We start from the raw sequence: 20825 nt of genomic DNA on the forward strand, positions 1-20825 counted from the left end.
CTGTGTCCAGCGATCGACTCCTGTGTTCCTCACATGTACTTTGGACTCATACAAGGGGCAGCCAAGTCCAGCACAGCAAGAAGAGCTGATAGGTTTCTGCAGAGCTCAGAGTGGAGGTAGGAAGTGTGAGTCCCATATCTCTCCTGTTTCCTTTTCCTCCCCTCTTCCCACCCACCAGTCCATGGAGGAACACAGTCATAAGACCTTGCTACAGCCAAATCACATCTGTTAGGCTCTGGCTGGGGCAACACAGGAGCAACACACTTGCGACTGGCTTTGCAACTACACCGCTGAGCGGGTAGCTTGGGGCTCCTCAAGTAACAACAGCAATTCAGCCATGACAACAGTGAGTATCGATTCCTGGGATGCTGCAGCTGGTGCCTGGACCAGCTTTCTTAATACCTGGTGACTTGTGAGGTTTTGTAAGGGCTCTGCCTCATGTTCAGAGAGCACACAGTTACGTGGTGCTCCAGCATTGCTGCCTCCTCTGCTCCGCTCCCATGGGAGAGGCAGGAGGGAACACGTGCCATCCTCACTGCCATCCAGGCCACAGCCCAGCATCACTGTGGGCACGGCTGTGGCATTGGTGCGTGCCTCTACCTTCAGCCTCTTCTGCGAGGATGTCACTCACTAGGGAGCTAGTGATAGCGGCAGCTTAAATTGGAGCATCAAGATTCGTAAGAGTTTGGCTGCCAGAGCACTAAATAGCTCCTGCTGTATCCTGATCCTCAAACTGTGGCTCTAAGGTCAGCAGAGAGATTGCTAACATGTTTTTGGAGCAGAACAGTCCTCCGGGTGCTGATTAGTGAGGGTGACACTGCGGTCTTTCCTGGCATGTAAGTCCTGTACTTTTGCCAGAACTCCCTCCTGGAGTTCTGCCCATGTCTGTTTGTAAACTGCACACTCAAAGGAGATGTTAACCAGCTCCCTGAAATGTTCACTGCAGCAGAAAGAAACTGGTTCAAAACAGATTCCCCCAAACAACAGAGCTGCTCTCTGCCTAGTGGTAAAGGGAGACCTACTGTCAAGTCTGCAGCAGTGACATTTTAAACAGCTCTTTGAAGGGCATGTGACGAAATCCTCCCAGAGCAAAGGCAGAGGAACAGCTTTAAAGGGATTCCCTACCCAGAAGATCACAACACCCCAGAGGAGGCACGAATGTTAAGAGAAAATGACAGCAATGGCTCGTGATAAGAGTCAGCGAATGTGCCAGGAATATGTAGGCAAGAAGGTTTCCAGTTTAGGAAGAAAACCGTAACTTCCACAGTGACCTAACCTGTAACATACTCTTTTGGTAGGGCATATAACTAATTTCCAGAGCACCAATGGATATTTCCAAGTCCCCCAGCACTTTTCACCACAGAAGTATCCTAGTTACGTTCTGAGCCGTTAATTGCTTTTCCTCTGTACCACTCACAGCTGCCTGCAGAAATTCTTCCTTGTGTTTCAAACATGTCCTGACATGCCCAACTCCAGAGACTATCACTATAATTCACCAGAACCTTGAGTCTTTCACACAACCCCAGCCCTGCAAAAATTTAGTGACTTTTAATTTATGTGTGGTCAATAATCCCACTGATGTCTAACAATTGCTGTAGAATTATATGAGCCTCAAAGGCTTTGCAGGAACGTGGCTTCAGATAAGATGTAAACGCTACCTCCTGTTGCGATTGTAACTGATAAATACTTCCATCAATTCATGAAGTTTCCTTTTTTCTGACTTTAGCCCAACTGGATTCTCTGGATGCAAATAATACGATAGTCCTGCCCCTTGGGAGGCCTCCTTAGCTGTCTCCTCTACCTGTTTTCACAAAATGTCAAGGAACTTAATTTTCCCCCCCTTAATTGTCCAAGAAGCCCAAGAGTTAATGCAGGGAGAGGAGGCTCTTATGGACACAGATGCATAGAGATGCCTTCCATTAGAAACTACACTACGGGCCACGTTTTTTCTGTCAACACATGTTCTCTAGTATCTCAGGCCTAAATTTACCTGTATAAAGAGTTTCTGTACAGCTGGTCCCTCTACACCATGACACCTTCAGGAGTTTGGAAGCTGCAGAAGCAGCTGAAGGCTGGGGTGTAGGGGTCAGTGCTCGACGCACCAGTGCAGAGCAGGACTGAGGTCTGCTTGCTTCCCTGCACTTCAGTCAGCGTCTGTCCTCTCCTCTCCCCTGCCCGGCCCACCGTTCCTCTCAATTCTGGAATTAACACAAACCCAGACTTTAACCCTGGAACTGAAATTTGGGGGAAGAGAAAGCATCAAGGGCTACAAGTGACTGAGTTTCACCACAGCTGAGTGTGCTGAGCCCAGAGTACTGTGCCTGGGGAAATGCTCAACCTCCCCCCTGGCACGTGTAAAGTCTGAGATGAATTGTAATTTTCAAGGTGGGTTTTTGTTTTTTTTTTTTACCTCCCAGGGCACTGCACTGCCTACAGCAACACCGGCCGTGAGAGGAGCCTGGAAGCCGGCTGAGGGCCCCACTGGGGATCTCACCTGGTGCCGGGGCTCGGCTTCCCCAGAGCAGCACGGCAGCGCACGGGCCTGCGCCCCGCCACCCCGGGCCCGGCGGGGGGTGCCGGTGTCCTGTGCCCGCTGCCTCCCTCAGCGCTCCCCGGCAGGGCCGTGACGGGAGGGCCGCCGCTCGACGCCAGGCCGCGGGGCGGCGCTGTCCCTCGGCGGGCGGGCGCTAGGGCCGAGCGCGGCGGGCGGCGCGGCGCTGACGCCATCGCGGCGCGCGGCGGCAGCGGGTGGCGGTCGATGGCCGCGGCGGAGCCGGCGGCGCGGAAGCGGCGGCCCAAGGGGCACTTCGCGGCGGCGGCGGGGCGGGCCAAGCGGCCCCGCGGCGGCGGGCGACAGCTGGAGGCCGGCATGCGCGGCATCCTCATCACCTGCAACATGAACGAGCGCAAGTGTGTGGGGGAGGCCTACAGCCTCCTCGGCGAGTACGGAGACCTGCTCTACGGGCCCGAGCAGGTGCGCGCGTGCGGGCCCGGCCGGTCGCTCGGTGCTGGGCGGGAGCGCGGCGCCCCTCAGGTCCTGCCTCCCGCTCCCCGCTGCCTGGCAGCGCTAACGCCGGCGGGGCGGGGAGAGCAGCGCCGTGAGGCCTCCTCTCCCTTTCTGTTTGTAAAAAAAAAAACCTGTTTGTGTTCACCACACGCACGAAGATGCCGGTTTCTGTAAGCAAACTCCAGCGCAGCCCCTCGGGTTGGCTGGAGAAAAGGCCTTTGCCTGTCACCTCCAGGCCCCTGGGCGTGGTGGTGCCTTGCTAGCGGTTTTTAAGTTGTGGGCACTGTTGCTTGGTACTCACCAAACAAGAGACGTGCCTTGTGTGAAGTTTTCAGATTACGAGGAGCGGCTGTCTGGAAGCGAGAGGGAGGAGGATGAGGATGATGTTGAGTCTGCCTTGAAGAAGGAGGTTGGCCAGATCCGTGCCTCGACGGAGCAGAAGCTGCGGCGGTTCCAGTCGGTGGAGAGTGGTGCCAACAACGTGGTCTTCATCAGAACCCGGGGCATAGGTGGGACATCAACTGATGCTGCATAATGCTGTGGGGATAAACTGCTCTGAACAGTGTTAGTAACAGGCCACAGAGCATGACTTCCAAGAAACTCATGTATACCAAACAAATACAGGGTTTCCCTTTCCCTGTGGCATTGCCACTGAATTTTGTCATTAGCAGAGTCGCTAAAGGTAGAGGAATCTGCTTTGACAAAATAATCTTTGATTATCCAGTTTTGGTATAGTCAAACAACTGTTTACAGAAAAGGATTTGAGGCTGACAGCAGTGCAGCGAAGTGTGCATTTCCCCAGCTTATTATTTAGAGGAGGGAAGAAGGGAGAAAATGCCTTCAATTTGTTTCTCATACCTAGCTGTTTTTCTTGTAGAACCTGAGAACCTGGTGCACCATATATTAAAGGATATGCACGCCACTAAAAAGAAGAAAACTAGAGTCATTCTGCGCATGCTACCCATTTCTGGAACTTGCAAGGCTTTTATGGAGGATATGAAAAAATACACAGAAACGTTTTTTGAGCCTTGGTTTAAAGCCCCTAATAAGGGTACTTTTCAGATTGTTTACAAAGCTCGTAATAACAGTCATATGAGTAGGGAAGAAGTAATTAAGGAATTGGCAGGTATGTATGGATTTCACACAAAGCGAAGCACAAGTATATAAGCAGCCCACAACTGCATGCATAACATAGGTCAGATTATTAAAAGTAGTCGTAATGGGCATACATACTTGTTACTTAAAATCTGTATGTTGAATAACAAAAGCTTCTCTAAGACTTAAAAAAGCTTGACATCAATATTCCCTGTTGGTGTTGACGTCTTAAGAGACAACAAGCAGAAGAGAGCACAGTGTTGTAATTTGGAGTGTCGGCTATATGTGCTTTGAAATGACTGCTATCAGGCTTTCTCTCTGAATGCTATATTGAAATAATGTGTTACTATTTCCATTGAATATACGATTCATAAAATAGCTCCACCTTACTTGAGTATTTTGTTTCTTGGTAATTGCAGTGGGATAGTTTTTTAGTTTCTTCAGTCCTACTAGTGGTGTATTGAGAGTCCTGCTCTGTTCTGCTATTTTAAGCAATTACAAAAACAAGTAATTGGTTACAACTAAGGGGGATGTTGCCTTCTCTCAACTTTTATCCTTTCAATAGGGCATGCTTATGCTCTGAAACAGTTTTTCCAGCATCTTCTAAACTACATCTTGTTTTACAGGAATTGTGGGCAGCCTCAATCCAGAAAACAAAGTCGATCTTAATAACCCACAATATACAGTTGTGGTGGAAATAATAAAAAACGTCTGTTGCTTGAGTGTGGTGAGAGACTATGTTCTGTTCAGAAAATACAATCTACAGGAGGTGGTGAAGAGCAACAAAGAAGACACAAAACAAAATCCATCAAGTCTGACAGAAGAACAGAACTCGACGGTAGTAAAACCAGAAACCGAGGAGGAGGAGAAGAGCTCAAAGGAAGTAAAACAAGAGAACAAGAATCAAGGTGAAACAGCAGCTGAGCCCAGGGGGAATGATGCACTGACAGTGTAGAAAATGTGGTAGAAGGGAAAGTTAAACACAATCGAAACTCATTAAAAAAAAGTTGCCCTACAGTTCTGAAAGGGCGTTTTAAAGAGGAGAGTGGGTTTTGTTTTGAAATCTTGTTTTTAAAATCCACATGTGTAAGAATTTTAATGCTTGTTGCAGGTGGAGCTGACATTACAGCAGATGTAAGAGTGCTCACCTTTCTGGTGAAGCTTGCTGTCATTCTTCTACGGCTTTGTTCTGCATTGCCTTTACCGAGCACAAAAAGCATGCATATGTAAATGTGGCCATCCGGACATACATTGCCTCTCCTTTGTTATATCTGATGGCTACAGAAACCAAAAGGCAGGGCAGGATCAGCTCTATCGGGAAGTATTGACAGAAGTTAGAGATCTGAAAAAGACAGTTGATTGCAGAGGGTTTTTAAGGAAGTGATCTGACAACTTGTGTGACTGCAGAACTCATACGTTTTTCTGTGTGAACAAGAGAATGAGCTTAAAACTGATCATTTCCTGTATGATGGAGGGTTATATATATACACACACACATCACACTACAAAGATATGCTAAGTCTGGAAAGTGAATGGGAAGAACCGCTATGATCAAAATACTTGAATACTATGAGACGATTTAGAGTAATAGATTTGACTGTTCTAGAACAATAGAAGTACAGTGCAGGCATTGCAGATGGTTTTAGCAAAAATTGCATGTGTGTTTACATTAGCTGTGTATACAGCAGTTATTGGTTTATAGAAAATGTTGTAGTCACTGAACAGAATCCTTTTGAGTAATTTCCTGCAAATAGCCTTTTGCTGCTCTTTCCAAAGACCTAATCCTTGGGGGGTCTTATAAAGTCTTTTTTTATTTTTTTCTTAGGTCTCAAAATATGAATTTAAATACTGCTTGAAAACTTCTTAGGAAAGAAGCACTCCATTATACTATACTGGATAAGGGGAGTTAAGTTTAATTTTTGGTACAGTTTTAGCTTTACAGTATTAATTTTGTTTCAGATTGAAAGTAATGTTAGTGAGTCTCTCTGTTGTCTGTTTGTTACAGCAGCTCTTTTGATATCCCAGTGACTTTTAAAAAACAACTAAAACCAGTGCAGCTATAACCTGCTTTCCAACAGGGTTTTGAGTATGCTTCCTGTACAACTGTCTAGCTTTAGTATTTCATTTCTAGCATAAAAGCCTGTGGGTTGCTAATGGGAAAAGACTCACCTTGAAGAACACCACTTGTTACTTGTCTTGGTTTAATGAAAAGGATGTGTTCAAGTCTCTCAACAGTGTTTAATTTGTATTTCCCTCTTCTCTCAAAATTGTTTTAGAAGTTGGAAAATTAAGACGACTTTTCTTCCCTAGTCCTGTCTGCCTTACCGCCCATTTATTAAAACTCTGCTTTCTTACCTCCATCAGTGTTTTCTTTAAATTTTAAAGCTTTTTGTGTGTGGATTAAAACCAGCAGTGTCTAGGTCACACATAGGAAAGAACCATTTGAGACCAGACACGAAGGCCAATTGTGAATGTTTATTGGTGGCTGATGTCAGTGACCATGATTCAGGACAGCCTGCTCATCTTACTAAGGACAAAGATAGACTCATGGATAGTTTGTGGTTTGGTTTTTTTTTTTTTTCCCTTCTCTCTCTCACTCATCTGTGTGCCTACAGGACCTACTGTTCTTCAGAAGAAACTGCTGAATAGCTACCATCCATTCGTCAAGCCTATGTCTGACATTTAGATGCTACCTATGCTGCAGTCTTAAAGATGTCTGCATTCTTTTACTTCTGATTTTTCATAATTTGCACTTACTGAACATTCATTGTTCACACATTAATTCCTAAATCTTGAGGCTTTCAAGATTCACACACACGGGGTGCTTAATTTGGATGCATGCAAGATCTATGGCCGTTCCTGGGAACTTCATTACATACTATCATGATTTCCTCATTAATAAGCCTCTTGTGAGTTAAAATATCTGGTCTCAAGGAATGAACACACTGCTCCTTCACCTAGTAATCACTTACTTCTGCATGTACCATAATTCTGAAAAGCGTTAGGTGGCTGAAAGATGGGTTTGCATATGCCTTGCTAAGTAGTCTTGATTTTTGTTAAGCAAGAACACAAGCATTTAAAAACCATACATTTGGAGTTTTTAAACCTTGTGCATTATTACACAATCACTGCCTAACGGGTGAAATATAGTCCTATGTTGGTGCTTACAGTTGTAATAGAAAAGCTCCATCATGAATGAAATTGATAGAGATAGGCTTCTTTAGATTGCTTATCAAAACTAAATCTGTCCCCACTCCTTGTTCCTCAGTTCATTCCGTCTGATTTTCCCAGTGATTGTCTTTGGCAGCTGCTGGACAAATTCAATCTGATTCAAGAGGAAAAAAGTAAAATGAGCAGATTTCATTTATAAATTTTTTTCAGAACAGCATAGGTCTCCATCATACTTAATTTAAGTAAGAATTTGGTGACTGGGGAAATAACTCTAATTTGATTCTAGATTGTATCTACTATTTTCCAAAATCATCTTTAAAATAATACTTGTCATTTTTCTTGCAGAGCACATATTTAGGCTTTTTTTGTTTGTTACTGCATTTGAACTGAGTCTAATCCTTCTGTTTCTAGCCTCCCCATGGTTAAAATAGGTGTTTGGGATTTATTTTTTTTTTTTTTTTTTTTTTAATACGCTTGTGTTTACTTGCCTTTCTGGGGTACTTGTATGGAGCACTGACTTTCTTGACAGGGTCTTGCAATTCACTGGCCAGTTTCTTTGGATCTTGTGACTTAAAGGAAGGAGACAAGACCACAAAAGCTTTTACCACCTACAAAGGGAAAATAAATAAAAAAATACAGTATTAATTAAACTAGAGCAACCTAACAAATAGGGCAATTAATTGAGAATAAGTGAGTATTGCCTGCAATACAGGCTTGCTGTATCATACCTGTACAGTAGAGCAAAATTCACTTTTGTGTAAGCAAATTTAAAATAAGGATAAAAGACTGTTTCTACCTTACATTATTAAAGGTCCTAAGTAATACATGGTAAAAGTTTCAAACTCTGCTTCCAAATTTGTAAGAGTTCTGTAAAGGACTGTTTTAAAGTTCTTAGATGCTAGGGCCTTTTCTGTAAAAATATGTTGTTAAAGTAAAGACTATAATTCTCCAGGCAGTGGGTCAAAGTGCACATCAATTCTTACCAGAGTCACCTTTATATTCAGCATCATGTTCTTTAGGAAACTAAGGATTATATCTTCATTTAAAAAAAAAAAAAAAAAAAAAAAAAGGAACATGGGATACACAAAATACTGCTCCCCTCACTTTGGGTAAAGTGATGGAAAAGTTTGTATAGCTCTATTAAAAGTCTTATGAATTCAGTGGAAGTTGAGTGTAAGTTCTGTCACACAAGGCACTTTATGAATAGGAGAGTAACCACTAATTATCTCCCCTCTGATGGGATCTGAGCTGCTGACAACAGCTGACTCGACGAGAGCTGGGTGCTGTATCAGGGCACTCTCTATTTCAAATGGTCCGATACGATACCTAGGAGAGAAATTAAATGCTTAGTAGGTGAAAGGTATATGGTTACTTTTTAGACATTTCTTGGCATTTTAACTGAAATCTACAAACCCAGAGGAGATGATGACATCATCAGATCTCCCCATAAACCATATGTATCCATCCTCATCCATGCTCCCTCTGTCTCCAGTGATACAGAAGTTCCCACGGATTGTGGAAGCAGTTTTCACTGGATCATCCTGTTGAACAAGCAACAATTAAATATTCTAAATATTGAGAAGCCTTAAGCTTAGGCATGAGTTTTGCCTCTTTGGACACTACCCATAGTATCTTTCACTGCTTGTTTTCTGTCTCAGGAATGTAAGAGCTTGTGCTTGCCTCTTCCAGAGGGGAAAACTTATCACAAGGGCAGATATAGAACTGAAGATGACACAGTAGGTCTGCAGAAGAATCGGGGAGAGAATGGAAGTTTCGTAAGTCAGAACACTGTCAAGTCAAGAAGAGCCACAGCTCTTTGGTGTTGCACCTGCTCCTGTTGGTATAAATACATACCATGCTGCAGGCCTGAACTGGCTCTCTGGAAATTCACTTTTGGCTTAGCAGGTATCGAGTGAAAAAAGTAAATGGCTGCTTGGCATCCATTTTGATAGCAATGTCTCCTTCATTCCCAGGAGGCAGAACACTGCCATTTTCATCTATAATCTGCAATAGGAAAGGCAAATGGGTGATTAAAACTTCCCACTTTAAGAGCCATGTTCTAAAACTAACCAGCAGCCAACAGCTCAACCAAAAAAGTCAGCCTGCCCTAAATACCACTGTATGGTACCGAAACTTGTACGGTATGTTGTACTCTCTTGTGTTTTACTTCCTATGAAATCAACAGCAAACAGAAAAGGGGGCCACATACCTGAACATCGTAGCGGGGAGCTGCCTTTCCCAAGGAACCTGGCTTAATTTTCATTCCTGTCATATTTGCACATACCATTCCCTATTGGAAAAGACAAACAACCAGCCCAGGTATTTTTCACTGTCATTCCTGAGGCTATTCCTGTTCTTGTACTATGCCCACTGCTCAGCTAGCATAAGATCTAAATCTTCCATCTGTGTGAGCCAAAACATTTGTGAACTTCACTGAGAGTCTTGGACAAAACGTTCAAGATATTTTACAGCTTAAGTAGTCTTAGAAGCAGTATCATAACCAAGCCATAATTCTAAGCAAAACAATAAACCCTTTTGTAGGCAATTGCCACGTATTCTAATGCCATCTTTCTTTTTAGTCAAATGTATATGGCCAAGTTCCATATTTACCAAGAGGAATGCAATATCTAAGTGTCCTAAGTGATAGCTGAGTTGTAACCCTTTACAAAAAAGCTGAACGTACAATTTCGGTTTGGCCGTAGCCTTCAGATAGTCAGTCCTGTTTAGCTTTTCCACTGTGCCGTCACTTCTGGGTTGAGTGGTTCCCCTCCGGTCAAACAGCGCTTCAGTGTCTTGAATGCATACCTTCATAGACAGAGGACATGATTGCTGAGTATCAGAGGACAGAAAGGGACAAATTCTGCTCTCCCTGACATCCATATGTCCAACCCCATGACTTCAGGACACACCAGACTCTCTTAGAGTTAGGGTTAGGATTGAGAGAAAGCCTAGAGCTCCAGCTGGAGTGGGGCTGGAAAGGGGCTGCCAAAGCGGTGAGCTGCAAGGATGCGCAGGACTGATGGCAGTGCAGCCACACATGTGCCTTCAAGGATGAATACCAGCCTCTGTATTTACTGTCTGTAATGCCTCAGGGCAAAATTTGCTCTGGGTTGGAGGTGCCTGAGGGGTGGATTTTGATACCTCTATCTGCAGCACTAAGGAAAAGGCTCTGCCTCCTCACAGCCCCTGCCTCCAACACAGAATTTCCACCACTCTGAGAGTTCAAGTGGCTATGAGGGCCCACAGAAATCACTGTTAAAGAGCCAGGCAATAGCTTGAACAGACATGGCATGGTCACTTGTTAAAAGACACACAGTACCTGGTCAGGTCACGCTGTACCAACATGTGGTAGGCAGTTGGGGCGCTGCACAGAGTGGTTGCTGGATATCCCCACAAGGTCTGACAAATTAAAAAAAAAAAAAAAGAGGGTTAAACAATATTGTTTTGGGGAAAAAACTTGCTGCTAACTATTCCTTTCTATTCCGTACTAAGGCACAAATTACAAGAACTGATTGTAACCTCACTTACATGGAAAGCAAAGTAATTGCTGCCACTGTCAGTGTTCAGGAAAGATGTTACAATGCCCCAAACATCAGCTGATGAGGTGATACATTAACTGTGGCAAATCACTGGTGTACCTCATTTGTCCTGATACTCACTTGAAGCACGAGAACCATCCTTTGGTATGAAACCCTGGCCCTGGAGGTGCAACGTAAGTTTTGCAGGGGACTTCAGTAAAGCCCACATCTCGCCCTAGGACAAAGTCAGGCACCTCAAAATAGAGGCACCTAAAAATCACAGGTTTCTTTTGAACATTTTGCCTGTGTCAGTCTTTTATCTAGCCCCACGCTTTCTGAAATGGACTGTTGCAAATCTTTATACACATGCTGCAATTCCCTCAGCTGTGCTGACAAAGGACCTGTCGCACAGAGCCAAGTCTCCATGAGCTCTGGCTGAGTTGCGAGTAATGCTGTATTAAAAGGTTGTTTTGGACTGGCAAATTTATATATCCTCCTTTACCTGTGGACAGAACACAGGACGTGAGTGCCCTGCTAGAAAAATAAGGATCTCAGCTGAGCCTCTGTTTTCTGACACATCTTATTTCTCACCCGTAACACCAGCAGATGATTCACAGTCACTCAGGCAGAGCTAAGCCTTACTTTTTTTTTTTTTTTTAACCACCCTTCTGCCTGCAATGAAAATTTGCTCAGAGAGGGGGACAGGTAGCAATAAATAAAAGCAAGGGGAAGACCTCTCATTCACCAGCCTTCACTCCAGCCACACCATAGGTTAAGTAAGTAGCCTCTACTATCAAACTTCATTTTGTGCAGAGATGTGAAACCCCGTGCACATTGCAAGCGGGTGTTTGCAAGGCCAAGAAATTTATACAAAAAAGAAAACAAAACTAGCAACTACCATTTTAGAAAGGAAATGAAACGGGATTAAAATCCTCAAATAACCCCCACATGTTAGGAACGTACACTTTTCCACGTAGATGCTTTGAGCCATTTGGAAACAGCACTCTTCCCTTTGTATTAGATTAACACTCAGATTGGCTTGAGAAGCCTGAAAATAATTTAAGAACAAGCCAATCTCACAGCTTCAGTGTTTTCCAGTACGGACTTGCCCTTCTTAAGGGTCACAGCAGCGTAATTAAAATATTAATTTACATGTAATTCAGCTCATTTATCATTTCAATAGTGAAATACAGTAGGGGAGAGCTTTAAGTAATACCAGTAACTCCCACTGATCGGAAGCAGCTGGTAATATCCTGTGCCCAAAAGAGTCATGCTGCAAAATCCTTCCTGTATTATATTCCTATTCAAAGAATAAACACCTTGTGGTTACGCCATCTTAAAACAGCTAATCCCATAAACCTAAGAGGCTTAGTTTTGTGGCCTGCCTGGAAAACAACATGAAATATGAGTAACTGTTCATTGTGAGCATGGTGTTCTTACATTTAAGATTGCTCTTGGATCAAACTGTGGCATGGCATGTAGAAAAACACACGTGCCCTGGAACCATGGACCAAAAACGCTCCCCATAGCTGTCTTTACCCAAGCAGTGTCCGACATGTTCCACATGATGTCTGAGGGAGTCAAATTCATCCAGTATCTGTTGAAGACAAAGGTGGCCAATATAAGGGAGTCTGCAAGTGGAAATTAAGAATATGAGGGGGTTTTGGTTTTGGGGGGCTTTTTTTGCTTAGAAAGGCATGGTAAATTTGATCCAAAGCTCAAGAGCTCAAATAAATGCCTTTTGCCTAGCCTTTATACTGATGGCAACGATAAAGAAAATCAAACGGTATTCTAACTCATTATTTAGCCTGCATTAACAGGCAAGTAGTTTCTAAAATGGAGCCATATACCATATCGAACAACATCCTTGCTTCCTGGCTACAATTCAGCTGAGGAGACCAAAAGAAATGACACATACAGTATTGTGGGAGCCTCATCATCTATCATAATTTTATCACATACAAAAACTCTTCTGTTTGCTTCACATTTCAGAGCTGTAAAGGTGTAATTAGCTGAATACTTTACCTTCCACAGAGAAAAAAACCCAGACCAATGCTTCCATAGGAATGTTCAACCATTTTGGGAGACCCTGTGGTGCCACTGGTAAAATAGATTGCCATTGGATCCTGGCTTTTTGTCTTCATGCAGTTATGGACAGCAGGGGCAGCCCTTAAAAAAAAAGAAAGGTTAAATGAAACTGGCTGGTGTTATTCAGCACACTTAGCTTGGATCCTTTGTGCCCAATATATGCAGGACTGTTTCTATAGTGAATCATGAGGGATAAGAAACTACTGAGATCTGCTCACTCTTGCACTGCTAGGTCTGTATTAGTGTTGCTGATCTTGCTCTTTAACTATTCTTCATGTCCACCTTCTCCAGAGTAAAAACGCCAACTGGCTCTCTTTTATTTGCCTCACTTAACAACCACCAAAAGGCCCAGCATCTTGTGTTTGACCAAAGTGCCCTCCAGAAAGCCTCTCTTCTAGCCTTAATGTGATTAGCTGAGGGAGGACCCACCATTTCTTTTGGTGGGTGGTCCCACTAGTTAATTATCCTTGCCATGTTTGGGAAGTATGGGGAGGCTCAAACTCTTGGTCGTCTGGCACATAACAGGGAAATATTTCTCGTCTCTTACTAGGATGAGAAAGCAAAACTGTTTCTTTTTCTCTGCCAGGACTGACGTTCAAAAAGGTTTTGCTTGGTATGCAATCATGGTCCATGCCTGCAAGGTTGGGTGTCGGAAGTCTGTCTCCCCAGGCCAGCTGCCTCCCTGTGCTGGCTGGCAGGCAGACAGGCTGCACAGGAGCCCTCACTCCGCAGCCCCGCAGCCTCCTGGCCAACTTAGTAGTCAGCTAAGGCAGCCGAGGACATGGGGAGCTGGGAAGCCTGGGCAATTAGCCCACTAGGTAGGCAGGCTGCCAGTGACCTGACGAGACAGCGAGCCAGGAAGGACAGCATCCCAGCACTCTGGGAAGACTGGGAGCCCGACAGCTGAGCAACCCTGGAGCCAGACAGCCAGCACTTTGCAAGGCAGCCATCCGGGGTAACCAGACAGCCTACCTGCCTCACCGCCAGTGACAGCCTCTGCAGGACTGACGCAGTTCCAGACAATATTTAGGTTTTATCAAATCAATTTTACCCTCTGCCATGGAACTGAGCCATGGAATATTAGCCCAGCATGAAGGAGGATTCATCAAATTGACTTGACAATGTTTTAGTAGCTTCTAGGAGGTTTGAGAATGCAGTGTTACTGCTTCCTCTGTCTTCCAGTTTAGTGACACTGAAGTGGGCAATTGTTCGAAGGAGCAGATGGAAATACAGTGAGACTGTACAGTGAGCTGCACAGGTAATGCTAGTTCAGACACCTGTGGTTGTGAGAACACACGGTACATCTTATAAAGCTCTTAAAGTCACTGAAGAGCTTGGATCCCACCTTGAAAGAATGGTTTTAGCTACATAGATGCTTTTAACGAAATATCAGCTGGTAAAATCACACCTAGGGCCTTGAGCAGACTGCAGCAGGGTATTTGCTTCCCTTCCCCACTCTGCCTCTCCAGCCCTTCTACAGTCCCATGTACTGCAGTGAAGAGCTGTCTGTTGTGTGCCATTTTAGTAGCTGCTTTTCAGCAGTGAGGCAGGTGGATTCCTAAACACATTAGGTTCATTTTGCAGTGCCCTTTTTTAGCCTTTCATAGTGAAAAGCTCTTCACATTAGCCTTATTATCATCAAGTTTTAGGAATATGGATTGGAATAATTTGTATAGAATATTTTTCTTTGAGCTTTAGAGGGTGAATAGGCCACAGCTGTCAATAAGAGGCTTTCCTGTCCATTTTCCTGTATTATTTCATAGTTATATACAACAAACCTAGACATCAGACATAGACATAACACTGCACTTATTTTTTAATTAGCAATTTGGCTATTCCCAAATGTTCCCTTTCTTCATAGAAAAGAGACTAGATTTCCTTCTCTCCCACCCCCTCAAAGGTATCTAGTTCATTAATGAGACACAAGTGCACAAGTGTGTTTAAACAACATGAGAAATTTTCCACTAGAGATAACTATGATGGAGTTAAGGTAGAAGGCACTTACTTACTTGAGCAAATCACTGAAGTTCAGCTACTCGGCCCTGCTGCTTTCAGATACAATTCGCTTCGTTTTCAGAAACTGGCACTTGGATGCAACTGAGTCCACCGCAGGAGCAAGCACATCAGTTGTAATAATGCACTTAGCCTTGGAAGCCAGCAATCTATAGCAAATGTCTTGTGCTGTCAGTTGTGTTGTCCCTGGGATGATGGTAACACCTGAAAGTGTAATAAAATTGGAAGTTTATTAGGTATTTTTCACTTTCAGTCCTGATCACTTCATAGCTTCTCCTGATTTGTTGAATACCAGCACCATTCAATCTAGAAATGAGAAGAAGGTAAAACAAGTCCCACACACCTGAATTTGAATACAGATGTGCAGCTCTGAAGTACAAAATAGCTTCTGTTTCTACGAGATCCTTTGCTCCAGGCACAATGTAAGTAGAAAGTATAACTTTGGGGCAGTAAACACTAGCAGTTTTAACTTAAATCTGTTGAAGTTAAATCGAATTGATTTAACACAACCAAATTGATTTAACACAATGAACACAAACCACAGAAAGTGAAAGAAAAATGATGAAGGTAATTCCAACAGTCGTAAGAGACTACCCCTGTCAGCCCCTTTCATTGTCAAATGTTCAAGCTACGAAGTCAAATAAGAAATGTAACTGTTACATGAATTGTTAACCAACTTTTGGCATAAAAGGTAACAAACAATCTACAGATCATTACGAATGATACAATTCACCTGTTCACATGCAAGCCACGTTCAGCAGCCACCACTCTGGGATTCGGGGTAGAATCACAAAAACTTGGTCTCTTATTTGCAGACTGCATGGCCCAGAGAGCATGTTGGCCACTTTTTGGGACAGGAAGCCCAACTCTTCAAAGCTCCATTTAATTTCATCTCCTTTTCCATTTATCCATCACAGAGCTGGATTTGATGGTCCCTTTCATTCCTATACACAATGGAGGGGTAAATAGCATACTGGTTACTTCTGAGACTCCTGTAGTTCCTTGCAGAGTTTTTGGGATGCTCCAGGCAGTGGAATCTGATAGTGTTGCATATTCTAGGGCAGGGATACTACGCATGTTTTGTTTAAAAGAGCCCTTTTCCAAGGCACGTATAAATTGGTGTGTATATCTACCCGATTTGCAATGCTCATAAATTACTTAGAGGCTTTTACGAACCCAGCACTGCACACACTGCTGTCATAGAGACAAAGCACCATGCCCCCTCTGATGCTAAAGCAAATTGTCTCTCCTTTCTCTGCAATGTAAGATTATGTTATAATAGAAATAGGGTAGGAAATTCTGGTCCCACTGAAGCCAGTGATGGTTTTAGACTTGACTTTGGGGATAGGGGCACAGTTTCACTAAAAATACTGAATCTACGGGGTCAGAAATGCTACCTTTTCTATTTGAGACCACTTGTCCAGTACACCACTTGCAAAATTAAGGTACTCAGGTACTTCCTGTTCACAACAACTGATAGCTTCATAATCTGAGAAATTCAAAGGTGCAAAAGTCTTGTGATACTGGTGGAATAATCTGCGGAGTGTCTGGATGCTCCATGGGGACCACAACACTTGAAATTCAAGTAAAATCTTCATGGCACAAAAGCAGATATATGGAGGCTTTTGGAGATGACAACCATCAGAACTATTTTTAATGATTATTTCCCTCCTACAAGAGACAGAAAAATCAATAACAGTATTATGATGTGCACATTCCCAGATGAGCTGTTGGCTCCAAATGGAACAGATGTATTCAGAGCAGCAAGTCCATCTCTTTATGACATTTTATCCCACTGCTCCTGGTAGGTAAGCTAGAGCTCCGGTAACCCTTTTAAATGTCCTGCTTTTTCATCTGTCCACACGTTTCTCAGAGAATTCTCCTTGGAGCTGACAATTCCTATTCTGTCCAACCAAAGTAGGGGCTTGAAACTGTGAACAGCTGGGTGTTTCACCAAAAAAACACCCCCCCACCCACCCCCCCCCAAAAAAAAAAAAAAAAAGAACAGAACAAGAACTTGTCAGGACTTGTACCCACTATTCCCGTGTTTTAAGCACCACAGCAGCCTCACCCAGCCCCACAGCCCTACAAGGCTACTAATGGCAAACACAGATTTGGTTGCAGGGTGGATGCCATCTTCTGTTCCTGGTTTTTGCCTCAGAATCCAGGATATAACCATCACACACAACTACTCAAAGACCAGGGTAGTCGCTAGCAAGCAGGGGTGAAGTGTCTGCATTTAGCCAACATGGAAGAGATGTGATAAACATCCTTACTGTTGCTTTTGTTGCTAAAGCAATAAACATTAACCAGAAGTATGTTCCACATTGCACCATTTGCTCTGCCTTCCTTTTGTCCAAAGAAAAGATTGTGCCCCCTCCTCCCCCTGGCATTTCCCCTGTATTAGTTGGATAGCAAAGTATCATGAATAACTCAGAGGTGGTCTTCCACATTCTATTATTGATTTGTTTACCGGACTAATGCTTTTGCCACGTCTACATTTGTCCTTAAATATACAGAGTTGCATCTGGTTTCACAAAATACCATTTATAGTTGTGTATTACCCTGAAAACGCTTTGCAAAAGAGTGAAGTGAATTAGAGCCGTATGTATGGGAACATGGTGCTCAGGATACGTTCAGCTTCAGAGACTAAAAGATACAGATGGAGGCTTTTTCTTTTTCCACATAGTCTGCTTATAACATACTGCTTCTTATCTCTATCCTTAATAGGTCATTAAAAAAAGCCTGATTCCAGAACTCATGGTTAATCAGTGAAATCTTTGTAGGATTGGCTGCTGTTTTATTTTTCTCTAAGATCTGAGCCAGTGATTGCAGACTCAGACCTAGAAGATGTTCTTGCAGAAAGAAGCTACTTCTTCAGTCTGCTTGATACAAAACAGAAAAGTGTAACTGCTCTCTGGTAGTCCACTCTCCTTCATAAAAGTGAGAATCATGTGCAGAGAGAGGAATAAAACATGGCATAGATTTTTTTTTTTTACATTAGCAGATGGCATCTTTCATTTTTGAGAAGACTAAGTATTTGAACAACTACTAAATAAAAACTAATTTCTCAGGGTGTTTAAATAGGTTGTTCTTACCTGGAGATGTTATTTGTGACTAGGTGAGACTTCTTTCAACTCCTCCTCATGTATCTTGTCTAGTACTTAATTGGCGAGTATTGCCTCCTCCTGGCTCACTCTAGTTCTCTGAGCAGTTGTAGCCCTTCATTAGTATCACACATCACGTTCTGTGGTGGGGATTATTTCCCCCTGAGACTGCAGATTTCATTTCTCCAATTACCTTCTGAAGAAAGGCACAATCACTGAAAAAGTTGGGAGAAGATGGAAAGAGCACTGAGTATGAATGACTGCATTTCTGGTTCACTGCCTTTGGAGAATGGATAATCCACCATATGTTAATATATAACTCTATTCTATGGCACCAATGACTTTGGAAACGGCAACAGTGGGGCTTTATTTTCAGATTCTGGAGTTAAACATAGTATGAGAATTAGTTTGAGAAAGATACGAAGATTTTCATAAGCCTGGTGCCAATAAATATCACCTGTAATACCTGATGGACACTTCTGTGGAGAAAATACACGCAGTTCAGACGTGGGCCATCAGCTCTGAGGAGGATAATGAAAACTCAAACTACACAGTCACTGCTATGAAACAGGGCGACAAAGGGATGAGACACAAAATCCATGCTCTGGAATGCAGGAACTCCAGCTATTTAATTATGAGACACCTGGTTTAGGTGCATCTACTACTGTCACAGTACAATCTGCTAGTATTGCTACTGCAGGCAATAAGCCCTGCAAGGGGAAAGTATTTTTAAACTAAGACCTACATAAATAAAGGCTACATATAAGCATACACATAGACTATATAATATATATAGACTGTATATAAATATAGGCATTTAAAAGACGTGTAGATATGGTACTTAGGGACATGGTTTAGTCGTGGATTCGGCAGTGTTAGGCTTACGGTTGGACTCGATGATCTTAAAGGTCTTTTCCAACCTAAATGATTCTATGATTCTATATAGAGGCAATAAAGGGTATAATTAAGGATCAGAGTCAGGAAACAACAAGCACAGATAGCAGCCATGGAAGTAATGGACTATGGAGAGGCAGAACCAGGCTGTTAGAGCCCACATGTGGAATCTCTGCAGGCATTAATGCGTGGCCAATCTTTCAGGAAAACCACTGAATTGCTATGTTAGGAGTATCTGAAAGCTTTCAAGTCACTTCTCCAAACTGAATGTAAGCTCTGAAATTACTCAGAAGTGAACTATCCAATTTGGCATCAGTGTCTTTGCACAAGTCATGTACAACCTCTCTCTCCCTGTCTTTGTCTCGTTGTGGACTCGGAGCCAGCTCCCCCAACCTACTGCTGTAGAGTTCACTGTTAGACCCTCCCCAGCTTGGTAAATCACATATGATATTCTGAAAAAGCAGATACTCAAAGCTAAAGTAATTATAGGCTACCTGTCTCTCATTTTAACACTTTTTTAAAAGGGCATACAGCAGACTGCCTGAAGTGAGTGTGTTTACTGATGTTAAGGTGAGCTGAAAAGAGAATTACCCCATTTTTCTGATCTGACTGCTATTTAACTGGTTCTGATTCTCCTCTTACCATTTTTCAGTCAAGACTGGGAGCAAGGATAACTATGTCTTAAGGTGCCTGGAAGTCCATGTACTCAGTCAGAGAAATTAAAATGGACAAGGCAATGACAACCACATGAAATTCCCAATGAAACCTGGAGAAAAACACAGTGCAGTCCTCAGTTCTTTGAATTTACACTTCAGGAGCACATACAGCGAGATTCAGAGCAAGAATGTTTGGGTCAGCGTTTGAGGAACTTCACGCCTCTGTAACAGGGCACAATATCTTCCATCTGCTCTCCCCATGTCGCAAATGACTTCTCCCATTCCTCACTTTACTGTGGCTGTTAAGTGGCTTTCAAGCTGTGTAATACACACGCACAGAGCCATTCTGAACCCGTGGTGTTTCTAGCGTATGTACACAAGAGGGCATTAAGCCCACCTTCAACCCAATGTGGAGAGATTGAAATCAATGCGTGAGTTTGCTCACAAGTTTGCAAGGCAGCCAGATTTGGCCCTTTTCCCAGGGTAAAACAGGGTAAATTCCTAAGAGCACTCCGGGGTTTACAGCAACAACTCTAGTGACATCCCCCTGGCTGCCTGCGCCACGTAAATACATTTTGAGACACACAACACAGCTGCTACTGTTTGGAAATGTCATTAACTATTATTCAGTGCAATAATGATGGGTGATACACACACAGATGGGTCAGCCTAATTTGTCCTCAAAGTCTTAGAACAAACAAATAAAAAGTATGACAACCCCCAAACAGTGAGCATACTATAGCAGCCTTCCACCAGCACACATCGAAAAAAACAGTTGACCACTGATTTTCATGGTAGTAGCAATGAAATCCAGAGAAGTTTCTCATTTGCTCACCAAAACATAACTACCTGCTCCCAGAAAGTAGAATTCAGAGCAGCTGTTGATGAGAATGTAGTAGAGAACCACTCAAGGCAGATGATGCAGTTCCTTTCTGGCATGTCTGTTGCTTACTTGAAGTACACCACTTTGGACAGCAGGCAGCCTAAAGACTTTCTCTGTGGAATGAATCTCCAAAGGACTGATTAATAAAAAACCCAAAACCACCTCCTTTCAGTCGCTTTTGTAATTTCCTTTAAAAATGTAACGTTCTCAGCATGCAAATACCCAGAGAGTGGGGTTTATTTTTCATTTGAGGTCTAATTCTGCTCCTAAAGAAATAAATTTTCAACTATCTCCTGGTTTCAGTAGTGCAAGCTCAGATCCATTTAGATGATGTAATCTACATGGACACAGCATTTTGTGCATGTTTTCTCTTTGTTTTTCACCTCAGGCAAT

General features: G+C 43.2%; 1 protein-coding gene and 1 pseudogene across 2 annotated transcripts; one reads left to right on the top strand and one right to left on the bottom strand.

Annotated features, from left to right (window-relative positions):
- Positions 1–2758: 2758 nt before the first annotated feature.
- Positions 2759–6482, top strand: THUMPD1 (THUMP domain containing 1). Of its 2 annotated transcripts, XM_050905738.1 has the most exons (5): positions 2759–2974; positions 3336–3516; positions 3885–4133; positions 4729–5010; positions 5928–6482. In XM_050905738.1, the coding sequence occupies exons 1-5, from the start codon at positions 2759–2761 to the stop codon at positions 5939–5941; spliced, it is 942 nt and encodes a 313-aa protein (XP_050761695.1). In that variant the 3' UTR covers positions 5942–6482. The 2 variants fall into 2 exon arrangements, with proteins under 2 accessions (XP_050761695.1, XP_050761694.1); XM_050905737.1 differs by having other exon boundaries at positions 4729–6481.
- An 858-nt stretch (positions 6483–7340) lies between these two features.
- LOC127022562 (acyl-coenzyme A synthetase ACSM4, mitochondrial-like) lies at positions 7341–16490 on the bottom strand (annotated as a pseudogene).
- Positions 16491–20825: the final 4335 nt, after the last annotated feature.

Source organism: Gymnogyps californianus, chromosome 15 (assembly GCF_018139145.2).
Source record: "Gymnogyps californianus isolate 813 chromosome 15, ASM1813914v2, whole genome shotgun sequence".
Taxonomy (NCBI): Eukaryota; Metazoa; Chordata; class Aves; order Accipitriformes; family Cathartidae; genus Gymnogyps; species Gymnogyps californianus.